The 12,589-nt window shown below is 48.6% G+C and overlaps 1 protein-coding gene across 1 annotated transcript in view; it reads right to left on the reverse strand.

The window, feature by feature from the left end:
- acss1 (acyl-CoA synthetase short chain family member 1) overlaps positions 1–12,589 on the reverse strand; it is a 56,158-nt gene that overhangs the window by 38,621 nt on the left and 4,948 nt on the right. The window contains exon 2 of the mRNA XM_075473669.1: positions 11,383–11,479. Coding sequence (XP_075329784.1) covers positions 11,383–11,479 — 97 coding nt within the window. The remainder of the gene's footprint in view (positions 1–11,382; positions 11,480–12,589) is intronic.

Raw genomic sequence — 12,589 nt, forward strand, 5'->3', positions numbered from 1 at the left:
CTGACTCTGAAGGACTCTGACTCTGAATGACTCTGACTCTGAAGGACTCTGACTCTGAAGGACTCTGACTCTGGAGGACTTTGACTCTGACTGACTCTGAAGCACTCTGACTCTGAATAACTCTGATTGAAGGACTGTGACTCTGAAGGAGTCTGACTCTGAATGACTCTGACTCTGAAGGACTGTGACTCTGAAGGACTCTGACTCTGAATGACTCTGACTCTGAAGGACTCTGACTCTGGAGGACTCTGACTCTGAAGGACTCTGACTCTGGAGGACTCTGACTCTGAAGGACTCTGACTCTGACTTTGAAGGACTCTGACTCTGAATGACTCTGACTCTGAAGGACTCTGACTCTGAAGGACTCTGATTGAAGGACTGTGACTCTGAAGGACTCTGACTGAATGACTCTGACTCTGGAGGACTCTGACTCTGAAGGACTCTGACTCTGAAGGACTCTGACTCTGAAGGACTCTGACTCTGGACTCTGACTCTGAATGACTCTGACTCTGAAGGACTCTGACTCTTGACTCTGAAGGACTCTGACTCTGACTCTGAAGGACTCTGACTGACTTTGAAGGACTCTGACTCTGAATGACTCTAACTCTGAAGGACTCTGACTCTGGAGGACTCTGACTCTGAAGGACTCTGACTCTGAAGGACTCTGACTCTGAAGGACTCTGACTCTGAAGGACTCTGACCCTGAAGGACTCTGACTCTGAATGACTGACTCTGAAAGACTCTGACTCTGAATGACTCTGACTCTCAAGGACTCTGACTCTGAAGGACTCTGACTCTGAATGACTCTGACTCTGAAGGACTCTGACTCTGAAGGACTCTGACTCTGAAGGACACTGACTCTGAAGGACTCTGACTCTGAATGACTCTGACTCTGAAGGACTCTGACTCTGAAGGACTCTGACTCTGGAGGACTCTGACTCTGACTGACTCTGAAGCACTCTGACTCTGAATGACTCTGATTGAAGGACTGTGACTCTGAAGGAGTCTGACTCTGAATGACTCTGACTCTGAAGGACTGTGACTCTGAAGGACTCTGACTCTGAATGACTCTGACTCTGAAGGACTCTGACTCTGGAGGACTCTGACTCTGAAGGACTCTGACTCTGACTTTGAAGGACTCTGACTCTGAATGACTCTGACTCTGAAGGACTCTGACTCTGAAGGACTCTGACTCTGAAGGACTGTGACTCTGAAGGACTCTGACTCTGAATGACTCTGACTCTGGAGGACTCTGACTCTTGAGGACTCTGACTCTGGAGGACTCTGACTCTGGAGGACTCTGACTCTGAATGACTCTGACTCTGAAGGACTCTGACTTTGAAGGACTCTGACTCTGGAGGACTCTGACTCTGACTGACTCTGAAGCACTCTGACTCTGAATGACTCTGATTGAAGGACTGTGACTCTGAAGGAGTCTGACTCTGAATGACTCTGACTCTGAAGGACTGTGACTCTGAAGGACTCTGACTCTGAATGACTCTGACTCTGAAGGACTCTGACTCTGAAGGACTCTGACTCTGGAGGACTCTGACTCTGAATGACTCTGATTGAAGGACTGTGACTCTGAAGGAGTCTGACTCTGAAGGACTCTGACTCTGAAGGACTCTGACTCTGAAGGACTCTGACTCTGGACTCTGACTCTGACTCTGAAGGACTCTGACTCTGGACTCTGACTCTGACTCTGAAGGACTCTGACTCTGGACTCTGACTCTGAAGGACTCTGATTCTGAAGGACTCTGACTCTGAAGGACTCTGACTCTGAAGGACTCTGACTCTGGACTCTGACTCTGAATGACTATGACTCTGAAGGACTCTGACTCTTGACTCTGAAGGACTCTGACTCTGACTCTGAAGGACTCTGACTGACTTTGAAGGACTCTGACTCTGAATGACTCTAACTCTGAAGGACTCTGACTCTGAAGGACTCTGACCCTGAAGGACTCTGACTCTGAATGACTCTGACTCTGAAAGACTCTGACTCTGAATGACTCTGACTCTGAAGGACTCTGACTCTGAATGACTCTGACTCTGAAGGACTCTGACTCTGAAGGACTCTGACTCTGAAGGACACTGACTCTGAAGGACTCTGACTCTGAAGGACACTGACTCTGAAGGACTCTGACCCTGAATGACTCTGAATGACTCTGAATGACTCTGACTCTGAAGGACTCTGACCCTGACTCTGACTCTGAAGGACTCTGACCCTGAATGACTCTGAATTACTCTGAATGAATCGGACTCTGAAGGACTCTGACTCTGAAGGACTCTGACTCTGAAGGACTCTGAATGACTCTGAAGGACTCTGACTCTGACTCTGAAGGACACTGACTCTGACTCTGAAGGACTCTGACTCTGACTCTGGAGGACTCTGAATGACTCTGAATGACTCTGACTCTGAAGGAATCTGACTCTGAATGACTCTGACTCTGAAGGACTCTGACTCTGAATGACTCTGACTCTGAAAGACTCTGACTCTGAAGGACTCTGACTCTGAAGGACTCTGACCCTGACTCTGACTCTGAAGGACTCTGACCCTGAATGACTCTGAATTACTCTGAATGAATCGGACTCTGAAGGACTCTGACTCTGAAGGACTCTGACTCTGAAGGACTCTGAATGACTCTGAATGACTCTGACTCTGAAGGACTGACTCTGAAGGACTCTGACTCTGACTCTGAAGGACTCTGACTCTGAAGGACTCTGACTCTGAAGGACTCTGAATGACTCTGAATGACTCTGACTCTGAAGGAATCTGACTCTGAAGGACTCTGACTCTGAAGGACTCTGACTCTGAAGGACTCTGACTCTGAAAGACTCTGACTTTGAAGGACTCTGACTCTGAAGGACTCTGACTCTGACTTTGAAGGACTCTGACTCTGAATGACTCTAACTCTGAAGGACTCTGACTCTGAAGGACTCTGAATGACTCTGAATGACTCTGAATGACTCTGACTCTGAAGGACTGACTCTGAAGGACTCTGACTCTGACTCTGAAGGACTCTGACTCTGAATGACTCTGACTCTGAAAGACTCTGACTCTGAAGGACTCTGACTCTGAAGGACTCTGACTCTGAAGGACTCTGACTCTGAATGACTCTGACTCTGAAGGACTCTGACTCTGAAGGACTCTGACTCTGACTTTGAAGGACTCTGACTCTGAATGACTCTGACTCTGAAGGACTCTGACTGACTTTGAAGGACTCTGACTCTGAAGGACTCTGACTCTGACTCTGAAGGACTCTGACTCTGAAGGACTCTGACTCTGAAGGACTCTGACTCTGAATGACTCTAACTCTGAAGGACTCTGACTCTGAAGGACTCTGACTCTGATGGACTCTGACTCTGACTTTGAAGGACTCTGACTCTGACTCTGAAGGACTCTGACTCTGAAGGACTCTGACTCTGAATGACTCTGACTCTGAAGGACTCTGACTGACTCTGAAGGACTCTGACTCTGAATGACTCTGACTCTGAAGGACTCTGACTCTGAAGGACTCTGACTCTGACTCTGAAGGAATCTGACTCTGAATGACTCTGACTCTGAAGGACTCTGACTCTGAATGACTCTGACTCTGAAAGACTCTGACTCTGAAGGACTCTGACTCTGAAGGACTCTGACTCTGAATGACTCTGACTCTGAAGGACTCTGACTCTGAAGGACTCTGACTCTGAAGGACTCTGACTCTGAAGGACTCTGACTCTGACTTTGAAGGACTCTGACTCTGAAGGACTCTGACTCTGAAGGACTCTGACTCTGAAGAACTCTGACTCTTAAGGACTCTGACTCTGAAGGACTCTGACTCTGAAGGACTCTGACTCTGAAGGACTCTGACTCTGACTCTGAAGGACTCTGACTCTGACTTTGAAGGACTCTGACTCTGATTGAAGGACTCTGACTCTGAAGGACTCTGACTCTGAATGACTCTGACTCTGAAGGACTCTGACTCTGACTCTGAAGGACTCTGACTCTGACTCTGAAGGACTCTGACTCTGAATGACTCTGACTCTGAAGGACTCTGACTCTGACTCTGAAGGACTCTGACTCTGACTCTGAAGGACTCTGACTCTGAATGACTCTGACTCTGAAGGACTCTGACTCTGAAGGACTCTGACTCTGACTCTGAAGGACTCTGACTCTGAAGGACTCTGACTCTGAAGGACTCTGACTCTGAAGGACTCTGACTTTGAATGACTCTGACTCTGAAGGACTCTGACTCTGACTCTGAAGGACTCTGACTCTGAATGACTCTGACTCTGAAGGACTCTGACTCTGAAGGACTCTGACTCTGACTCTGAAGGACTCTGACTCTGAAGGACTCTGACTCTGAAGGACTCTGAATGACTCTGAATGACTCTGACTCTGAAGGAATCTGACTCTGAATGACTCTGACTCTGAAGGACTCTGACTCTGAATGACTCTGACCCTGACTCTGACTCTGAAGGACTCTGACCCTGAATGACTCTGAATTACTCTGAATGAATCGGACTCTGAAGGACTCTGACTCTGAAGGACTCTGACTCTGAAGGACTCTGACTCTGAAGGACTCTGAATGACTCTGAATGACTCTGACTCTGAAGGACTGACTCTGAAGGACTCTGACTCTGACTCTGAAGGACACTGACTCTGACTCTGAAGGACTCTGACTCTGACTCTGGAGGACTCTGAATGACTCTGAATGACTCTGACTCTGAAGGAATCTGACTCTGAATGACTCTGACTCTGAAGGACTCTGACTCTGAAGGACTCTGACCCTGACTCTGACTCTGAAGGACTCTGACCCTGAATGACTCTGAATTACTCTGAATGAATCGGACTCTGAAGGACTCTGACTCTGAAGGACTCTGACTCTGAAGGACTCTAAATGACTCTGAATGACTCTGACTCTGAAGGACTGACTCTGAAGGACTCTGACTCTGACTCTGAAGGACTCTGACTCTGAAGGACTCTGAATGACTCTGAATGACTCTGACTCTGAAGGAATCTGACTCTGAAGGACTCTGACTCTGAAGGACTCTGACTCTGAAGGACTCTGACTCTGAATGACTCTGACTTTGAAGGACTCTGACTCTGAAGGACTCTGACTCTGACTTTGAAGGACTCTGACTCTGAATGACTCTAACTCTGAAGGACTCTGACTCTGAAGGACTCTGAATGACTCTGAATGACTCTGACTCTGAAGGACTGACTCTGAAGGACTCTGACTCTGACTCTGAAGGACTCTGACTCTGAATGACTCTGACTCTGAAAGACTCTGACTCTGAAGGACTCTGACTCTGAAAGACTCTGACTCTGAATGACTCTGACTCTGAAGGACTCTGACTCTGAAGGATTCTGACTCTGACTTTGAAGGACTCTGACTCTGAATGACTCTGACTCTGAAGGACTCTGACTGACTTTGAAGGACTCTGACTCTGAAGGACTCTGACTCTGAAGGACTCTGACTCTGAATGACTCTGACTCTGACTCTGAAGGACTCTGACTCTGACTCTGAAGGACTCTGACTCTGAAGGACTCTGACTCTGAAGGACTCTGACTCTGACTCTGAAGGACTCTGACTCTGAAGGACTCTGACTCTGACTCTGAAGGACTCTGACTCTGAAGGACTCTGACTCTGAAGGACTCTGACTCTGAAGGACTCTGACTCTGAATGACTCTAACTCTGAAGGACTCTGACTCTGAAGGACTCTGACTCTGAAGGACTCTGACTCTGACTTTGAAGGACTCTGACTCTGACTCTGAAGGACTCTGACTCTGAATGACTCTGACTCTGAAGGACTCTGACTGACTCTGAAGGACTCTGACTCTGACTCTGAAGGACTCTGACTCTGAATGACTCTGACTCTGAAGGACTCTGACTCTGAAGGACTCTGACTCTGACTCTGAAGGACTCTGACTCTGAAGGACTCTGAATGACTCTGAATGACTCTGACTCTGAAGGAATCTGACTCTGAATGACTCTGACTCTGAAGGACTCTGACTCTGAATGACTCTGACTCTGAAGGACTCTGACTCTGAAGGACTCTGACTCTGAAGGACTCTGACTCTGACTCTGAAGGACTCTGACTCTGAAGGACTCTGACTCTGAAGGACTCTGAATGACTCTGAATGACTCTGACTCTGAAGGAATCTGACTCTGAATGACTCTGACTCTGAAGGACTCTGACTCTGAATGACTCTGACTCTGAAAGACTCTGACTCTGAAGGACTCTGACTCTGAAGGACTCTGACTCTGAATGACTCTGACTCTGAAGGACTCTGACTCTGAAGGACTCTGACTCTGAAGGACTCTGACTCTGACTTTGAAGGACTCTGACTCTGAATGACTCTGACTCTGACTCTGAAGGACTCTGACTCTGAATGACTCTGACTCTGAAGGACTCTGACTGACTTTGAAGGACTCTGACTCTGAAGGACTCTGACTCTGAAGGACTCTGACTCTGAATGACTCTGACTCTGAAGGACTCTGACTCTGACTCTGAAGGACTCTGACTCTGAATGACTCTGACTCTGAAGGACTCTGACTCTGACTCTGAAGGACTCTGACTCTGAAGGACTCTGACTCTGACTCTGAAGGACTCTGACTCTGAAGGACTCTGACTCTGAAGGACTCTGACTCTGAAGGACTCTGACTCTGAATGACTCTAACTCTGAAGGACTCTGACTCTGAAGGACTCTGACTCTGAAGGACTCTGACTCTGACTTTGAAGGACTCTGACTCTGACTCTGAAGGACTCTGACTCTGAAGGACTCTGACTCTGAAGGACTCTGACTGACTCTGAAGGACTCTGACTCTGACTCTGAAGGACTCTGACTCTGAATGACTCTGACTCTGAAGGACTCTGACTCTGAAGGACTCTGACTCTGAAGGAATCTGACTCTGAATGACTCTGACCCTGACTCTGACTCTGAAGGACTCTGACCCTGAATGACTCTGAATTACTCTGAATGAATCGGACTCTGAAGGACTCTGACTCTGAAGGACTCTGACTCTGAAGGACTCTGACTCTGAAGGACTCTGAATGACTCTGAATGACTCTGACTCTGAAGGACTGACTCTGAAGGACTCTGACTCTGACTCTGAAGGACACTGACTCTGACTCTGAAGGACTCTGACTCTGACTCTGGAGGACTCTGAATGACTCTGAATGACTCTGACTCTGAAGGAATCTGACTCTGAATGACTCTGACTCTGAAGGACTCTGACTCTGAAGGACTCTGACCCTGACTCTGACTCTGAAGGACTCTGACCCTGAATGACTCTGAATTACTCTGAATGAATCGGACTCTGAAGGACTCTGACTCTGAAGGACTCTGACTCTGAAGGACTCTGAATGACTCTGAATGACTCTGACTCTGAAGGACTGACTCTGAAGGACTCTGACTCTGACTCTGAAGGACTCTGACTCTGAAGGACTCTGAATGACTCTGAATGACTCTGACTCTGAAGGAATCTGACTCTGAAGGACTCTGACTCTGAAGGACTCTGACTCTGAAGGACTCTGACTCTGAATGACTCTGACTTTGAAGGACTCTGACTCTGACTTTGAAGGACTCTGACTCTGAATGACTCTAACTCTGAAGGACTCTGACTCTGAAGGACTCTGAATGACTCTGAATGACTCTGACTCTGAAGGACTGACTCTGAAGGACTCTGACTCTGACTCTGAAGGACTCTGACTCTGAATGACTCTGACTCTGAAAGACTCTGACTCTGAAGGACTCTGACTCTGAAAGACTCTGACTCTGAATGACTCTGACTCTGAAGGACTCTGACTCTGAAGGATTCTGACTCTGACTTTGAAGGACTCTGACTCTGAATGACTCTGACTCTGAAGGACTCTGACTGACTTTGAAGGACTCTGACTCTGAAGGACTCTGACTCTGAAGGACTCTGACTCTGAATGACTCTGACTCTGACTCTGAAGGACTCTGACTCTGACTCTGAAGGACTCTGACTCTGAAGGACTCTGACTCTGAAGGACTCTGACTCTGACTCTGAAGGACTCTGACTCTGAAGGACTCTGACTCTGACTCTGAAGGACTCTGACTCTGAAGGACTCTGACTCTGAAGGACTCTGACTCTGAAGGACTCTGACTCTGAATGACTCTAACTCTGAAGGACTCTGACTCTGAAGGACTCTGACTCTGAAGGACTCTGACTCTGACTTTGAAGGACTCTGACTCTGACTCTGAAGGACTCTGACTCTGAAGGACTCTGACTCTGAATGACTCTGACTCTGAAGGACTCTGACTGACTCTGAAGGACTCTGACTCTGACTCTGAAGGACTCTGACTCTGAATGACTCTGACTCTGAAGGACTCTGACTCTGAAGGACTCTGACTCTGACTCTGAAGGACTCTGACTCTGAAGGACTCTGAATGACTCTGAATGACTCTGACTCTGAAGGAATCTGACTCTGAATGACTCTGACTCTGAAGGACTCTGACTCTGAATGACTCTGACTCTGAAGGACTCTGACTCTGAAGGACTCTGACTCTGAAGGACTCTGACTCTGACTCTGAAGGACTCTGACTCTGAAGGACTCTGACTCTGAAGGACTCTGAATGACTCTGAATGACTCTGACTCTGAAGGAATCTGACTCTGAATGACTCTGACTCTGAAGGACTCTGACTCTGAATGACTCTGACTCTGAAAGACTCTGACTCTGAAGGACTCTGACTCTGAAGGACTCTGACTCTGAATGACTCTGACTCTGAAGGACTCTGACTCTGAAGGACTCTGACTCTGAAGGACTCTGACTCTGACTTTGAAGGACTCTGACTCTGAATGACTCTGACTCTGACTCTGAAGGACTCTGACTCTGAATGACTCTGACTCTGAAGGACTCTGACTGACTTTGAAGGACTCTGACTCTGAAGGACTCTGACTCTGAAGGACTCTGACTCTGAATGACTCTGACTCTGAAGGACTCTGACTCTGACTCTGAAGGACTCTGACTCTGAATGACTCTGACTCTGAAGGACTCTGACTCTGACTCTGAAGGACTCTGACTCTGAAGGACTCTGACTCTGACTCTGAAGGACTCTGACTCTGAAGGACTCTGACTCTGAAGGACTCTGACTCTGAAGGACTCTGACTCTGAATGACTCTAACTCTGAAGGACTCTGACTCTGAAGGACTCTGACTCTGAAGGACTCTGACTCTGACTTTGAAGGACTCTGACTCTGACTCTGAAGGACTCTGACTCTGAAGGACTCTGACTCTGAATGACTCTGACTCTGAAGGACTCTGACTGACTCTGAAGGACTCTGACTCTGACTCTGAAGGACTCTGACTCTGAATGACTCTGACTCTGAAGGACTCTGACTCTGAAGGACTCTGACTCTGACTCTGAAGGACTCTGACTCTGAAGGACTCTGACTCTGAAGGACTCTGAATGAGTCTGAATGACTCTGACTCTGAAGGAATCTGACTCTGAATGACTCTGACTCTGAAGGACTCTGACTCTGAATGACTCTGACTCTGAAGGACTCTGACTCTGAAGGACTCTGACTCTGACTCTGAAGGACTCTGACTCTGAAGGACTCTGACTCTGAAGGACTCTGAATGACTCTGAATGACTCTGACTCTGAAGGAATCTGACTCTGAATGACTCTGACTCTGAAGGACTCTGACTCTGAATGACTCTGACTCTGAAAGACTCTGACTCTGAAGGACTCTGACTCTGAAGGACTCTGACTCTGAATGACTCTGACTCTGAAGGACTCTGACTCTGAAGGACTCTGACTCTGAAGGACTCTGACTCTGACTTTGAAGGACTCTGACTCTGAATGACTCTGACTCTGAAGGACTCTGACTCTGAAGAACTCTGACTCTTAAGGACTCTGACTCTGAAGGACTCTGACTCTGACTCTGAAGGACTCTGACTCTGAAGGACTCTGACTCTGAAGGACTCTGACTCTGACTCTGAAGGACTCTGACTCTGACGGACTCTGACTCTGACTTTGAAGGACTCTGACTCTGACTGAAGGACTCTGACTCTGAAGGACTCTGACTCTGAATGACTCTGACTCTGAAGGACTCTGACTCTGACTCTGAAGGACTCTGACTCTGAATGACTCTGACTCTGAAGGACTCTGACTCTGACTCTGAAGGACTCTGACTCTGACTCTGAAGGACTCTGACTCTGAAGGACTCTGACTCTGAAGGACTCTGACTCTGAAGGACTCTGACTCTGAATGACTCTGACTCTGAAGGACTCTGACTCTGACTCTGAAGGACTCTGACTCTGAAGGACTCTGACTCTGACTCTGAAGGACTCTGACTCTGAAGGACTCTGACTCTGAAGGACTCTGAATCTGAAGGACTCTGACTCTGAAGGACTCTGACTCTGAATGACTCTAACTCTGAAGGACTCTGACTCTGAAGGACTCTGACTCTGACTTTGAAGGACTCTGACTCTGACTCTGAAGGACTCTGACTCTGAAGGACTCTGACTCTGAATGACTCTGACTCTGAAGGACTCTGACTGACTCTGAAGGACTCTGACTCTGACTCTGAATGACTCTGACTCTGAAGGACTCTGACTCTGAAGGACTCTGACTCTGACTCTGAAGGACTCTGACTCTGAAGGACTCTGACTCTGAAGGACTCTGACTCTGAAGGACTCTGAATGACTCTGAATGACTCTGACTCTGAAGGAATCTGACTCTGAATGACTCTGACTCTGAAGGACTCTGACTCTGAATGACTCTGACTCTGAAAGACTCTGACTCTGAAGGACTCTGACTCTGAAGGACTCTGACTCTGAATGACTCTGACTCTGAAGGACTCTGACTCTGAAGGACTCTGACTCTGAAGGACTCTGACTCTGACTTTGAAGGACTCTGACTCTGAATGACTCTGACTCTGAAGGACTCTGACTCTGAAGAACTCTGACTCTTAAGGACTCTGACTCTGAAGGACTCTGACTCTGACTCTGAAGGACTCTGACTCTGAAGGACTCTGACTCTGAAGGACTCTGACTCTGAAGGACTCTGACTCTGACTCTGAAGGACTCTGACTCTGAAGGACTCTGACTCTGACTTTGAAGGACTCTGACTCTGACTGAAGGACTCTGACTCTGAAGGACTCTGACTCTGAATGACTCTGACTCTGAAGGACTCTGACTCTGACTCTGAAGGACTCTGACTCTGACTCTGAAGGACTCTGACTCTGAATGACTCTGACTCTGAAGGACTCTGACTCTGACTCTGAAGGACTCTGACTCTGAAGGACTCTGACTCTGAAGGACTCTGACTCTGAATGACTCTGACTCTGAAGGACTCTGACTCTGAAGGACTCTGACTCTGACTCTGAAGGACTCTGACTGGTGTTCCAGCTCTGAGACCTTCCTACCTGTAGGTGACCTTCACCTCGGTGCCCGGCTCGTCCCGCTCCCAGATCAGCGCCACCCGCTCCGGATGCTTCTCCACGTGCACGTCCAGGCAGTTCACTGAGAAACACAGCAGGAGGTTCAGGTTCAGACTCTCAGGTTCAGACTCTCAGGTTCAGACCAGGAACCAGGAGGTTCACTTAGTGTTCGGTTCCATTAATAATGGGACAGTGTCCTAGGTTGGATTAACTGAGTTTTAACACTTTTTTTATACATTTTATTCTGTCCTGAGTTACATTATCAGACTTTATGCAGAACTTACAGCTTTGTTTGGCATTCTTTCATGACCGATGACTCATTCCTGCAGGCAGTGATCGAAGTGATCGATCACTGGGTTCATAACTGAGAAAATAAGAATAAAATCCGTCACAATCTAACCTGTTCTCCGTCTGTTTGGAGACCCAGCTCTAGATGTTCTGTTACACTCTGAGAAGCTCAGAAATAAACCGACTCTGGAATCTGATGAGCTCTGAAGAATAACCATCAGACTGACATGGTTCCTCTGACCGGAGACGGTTCCTCTGACCGGAGACGGTTCCTCTGACCGGAGACGGTTCCTCAGCCTGGAGACGGTTCCTCTGACCGGAGACGGTTCCTCAGCCTGGAGACGGTTCCTCAGCCTGGAGACGGTTCCTCTGACCGGAGACGGTTCCTCAGCCTGGAGACGGTTCCTCTGACCGGAGACGGTTCCTCAGCCTGGAGACGGTTCCTCTTACCGGAGACGGTTCCTCTGACCGGAGACGGTTCCTCTGACCGGAGACGGTTCCTCAGCCTGGAGACGGTTCCTCTTACCGGAGACGGTTCCTCTGACCGGAGACGGTTCCTCAGCCTGGAGACGGTTCCTCAGCCTGGAGACGGTTCCTCTGACCGGAGACGGTTCCTCAGCCTGGAGACGGTTCCTCTGACCGGAGACGGTTCCTCAGCCTGGAGACGGTTCCTCAGCCTGGAGACGGTTCCTCTGACCGGAGACGGTTCCTCCGACCGGAGACGGTTCCTCAGCCTGGAGACGGTTCCTCTGACCGGAGACGGTTCCTCTGACCGGAGACGGTTCCTCAGCCTGGAGACGGTTCCTCTGACCGGAGACGGTTCCTCAGCCTGGAGACGGTTCCTCTGACCGGAGACGGTTCCTCTGACCGGAGACGGTTCCTCAGCCTGGAGACGGTTCCTCTG

The sequence above is a fragment of the Odontesthes bonariensis genome, chromosome 2 (genome assembly GCF_027942865.1).
Source record: "Odontesthes bonariensis isolate fOdoBon6 chromosome 2, fOdoBon6.hap1, whole genome shotgun sequence".
NCBI lineage: Eukaryota > Metazoa > Chordata > Actinopteri > Atheriniformes > Atherinopsidae > Odontesthes > Odontesthes bonariensis.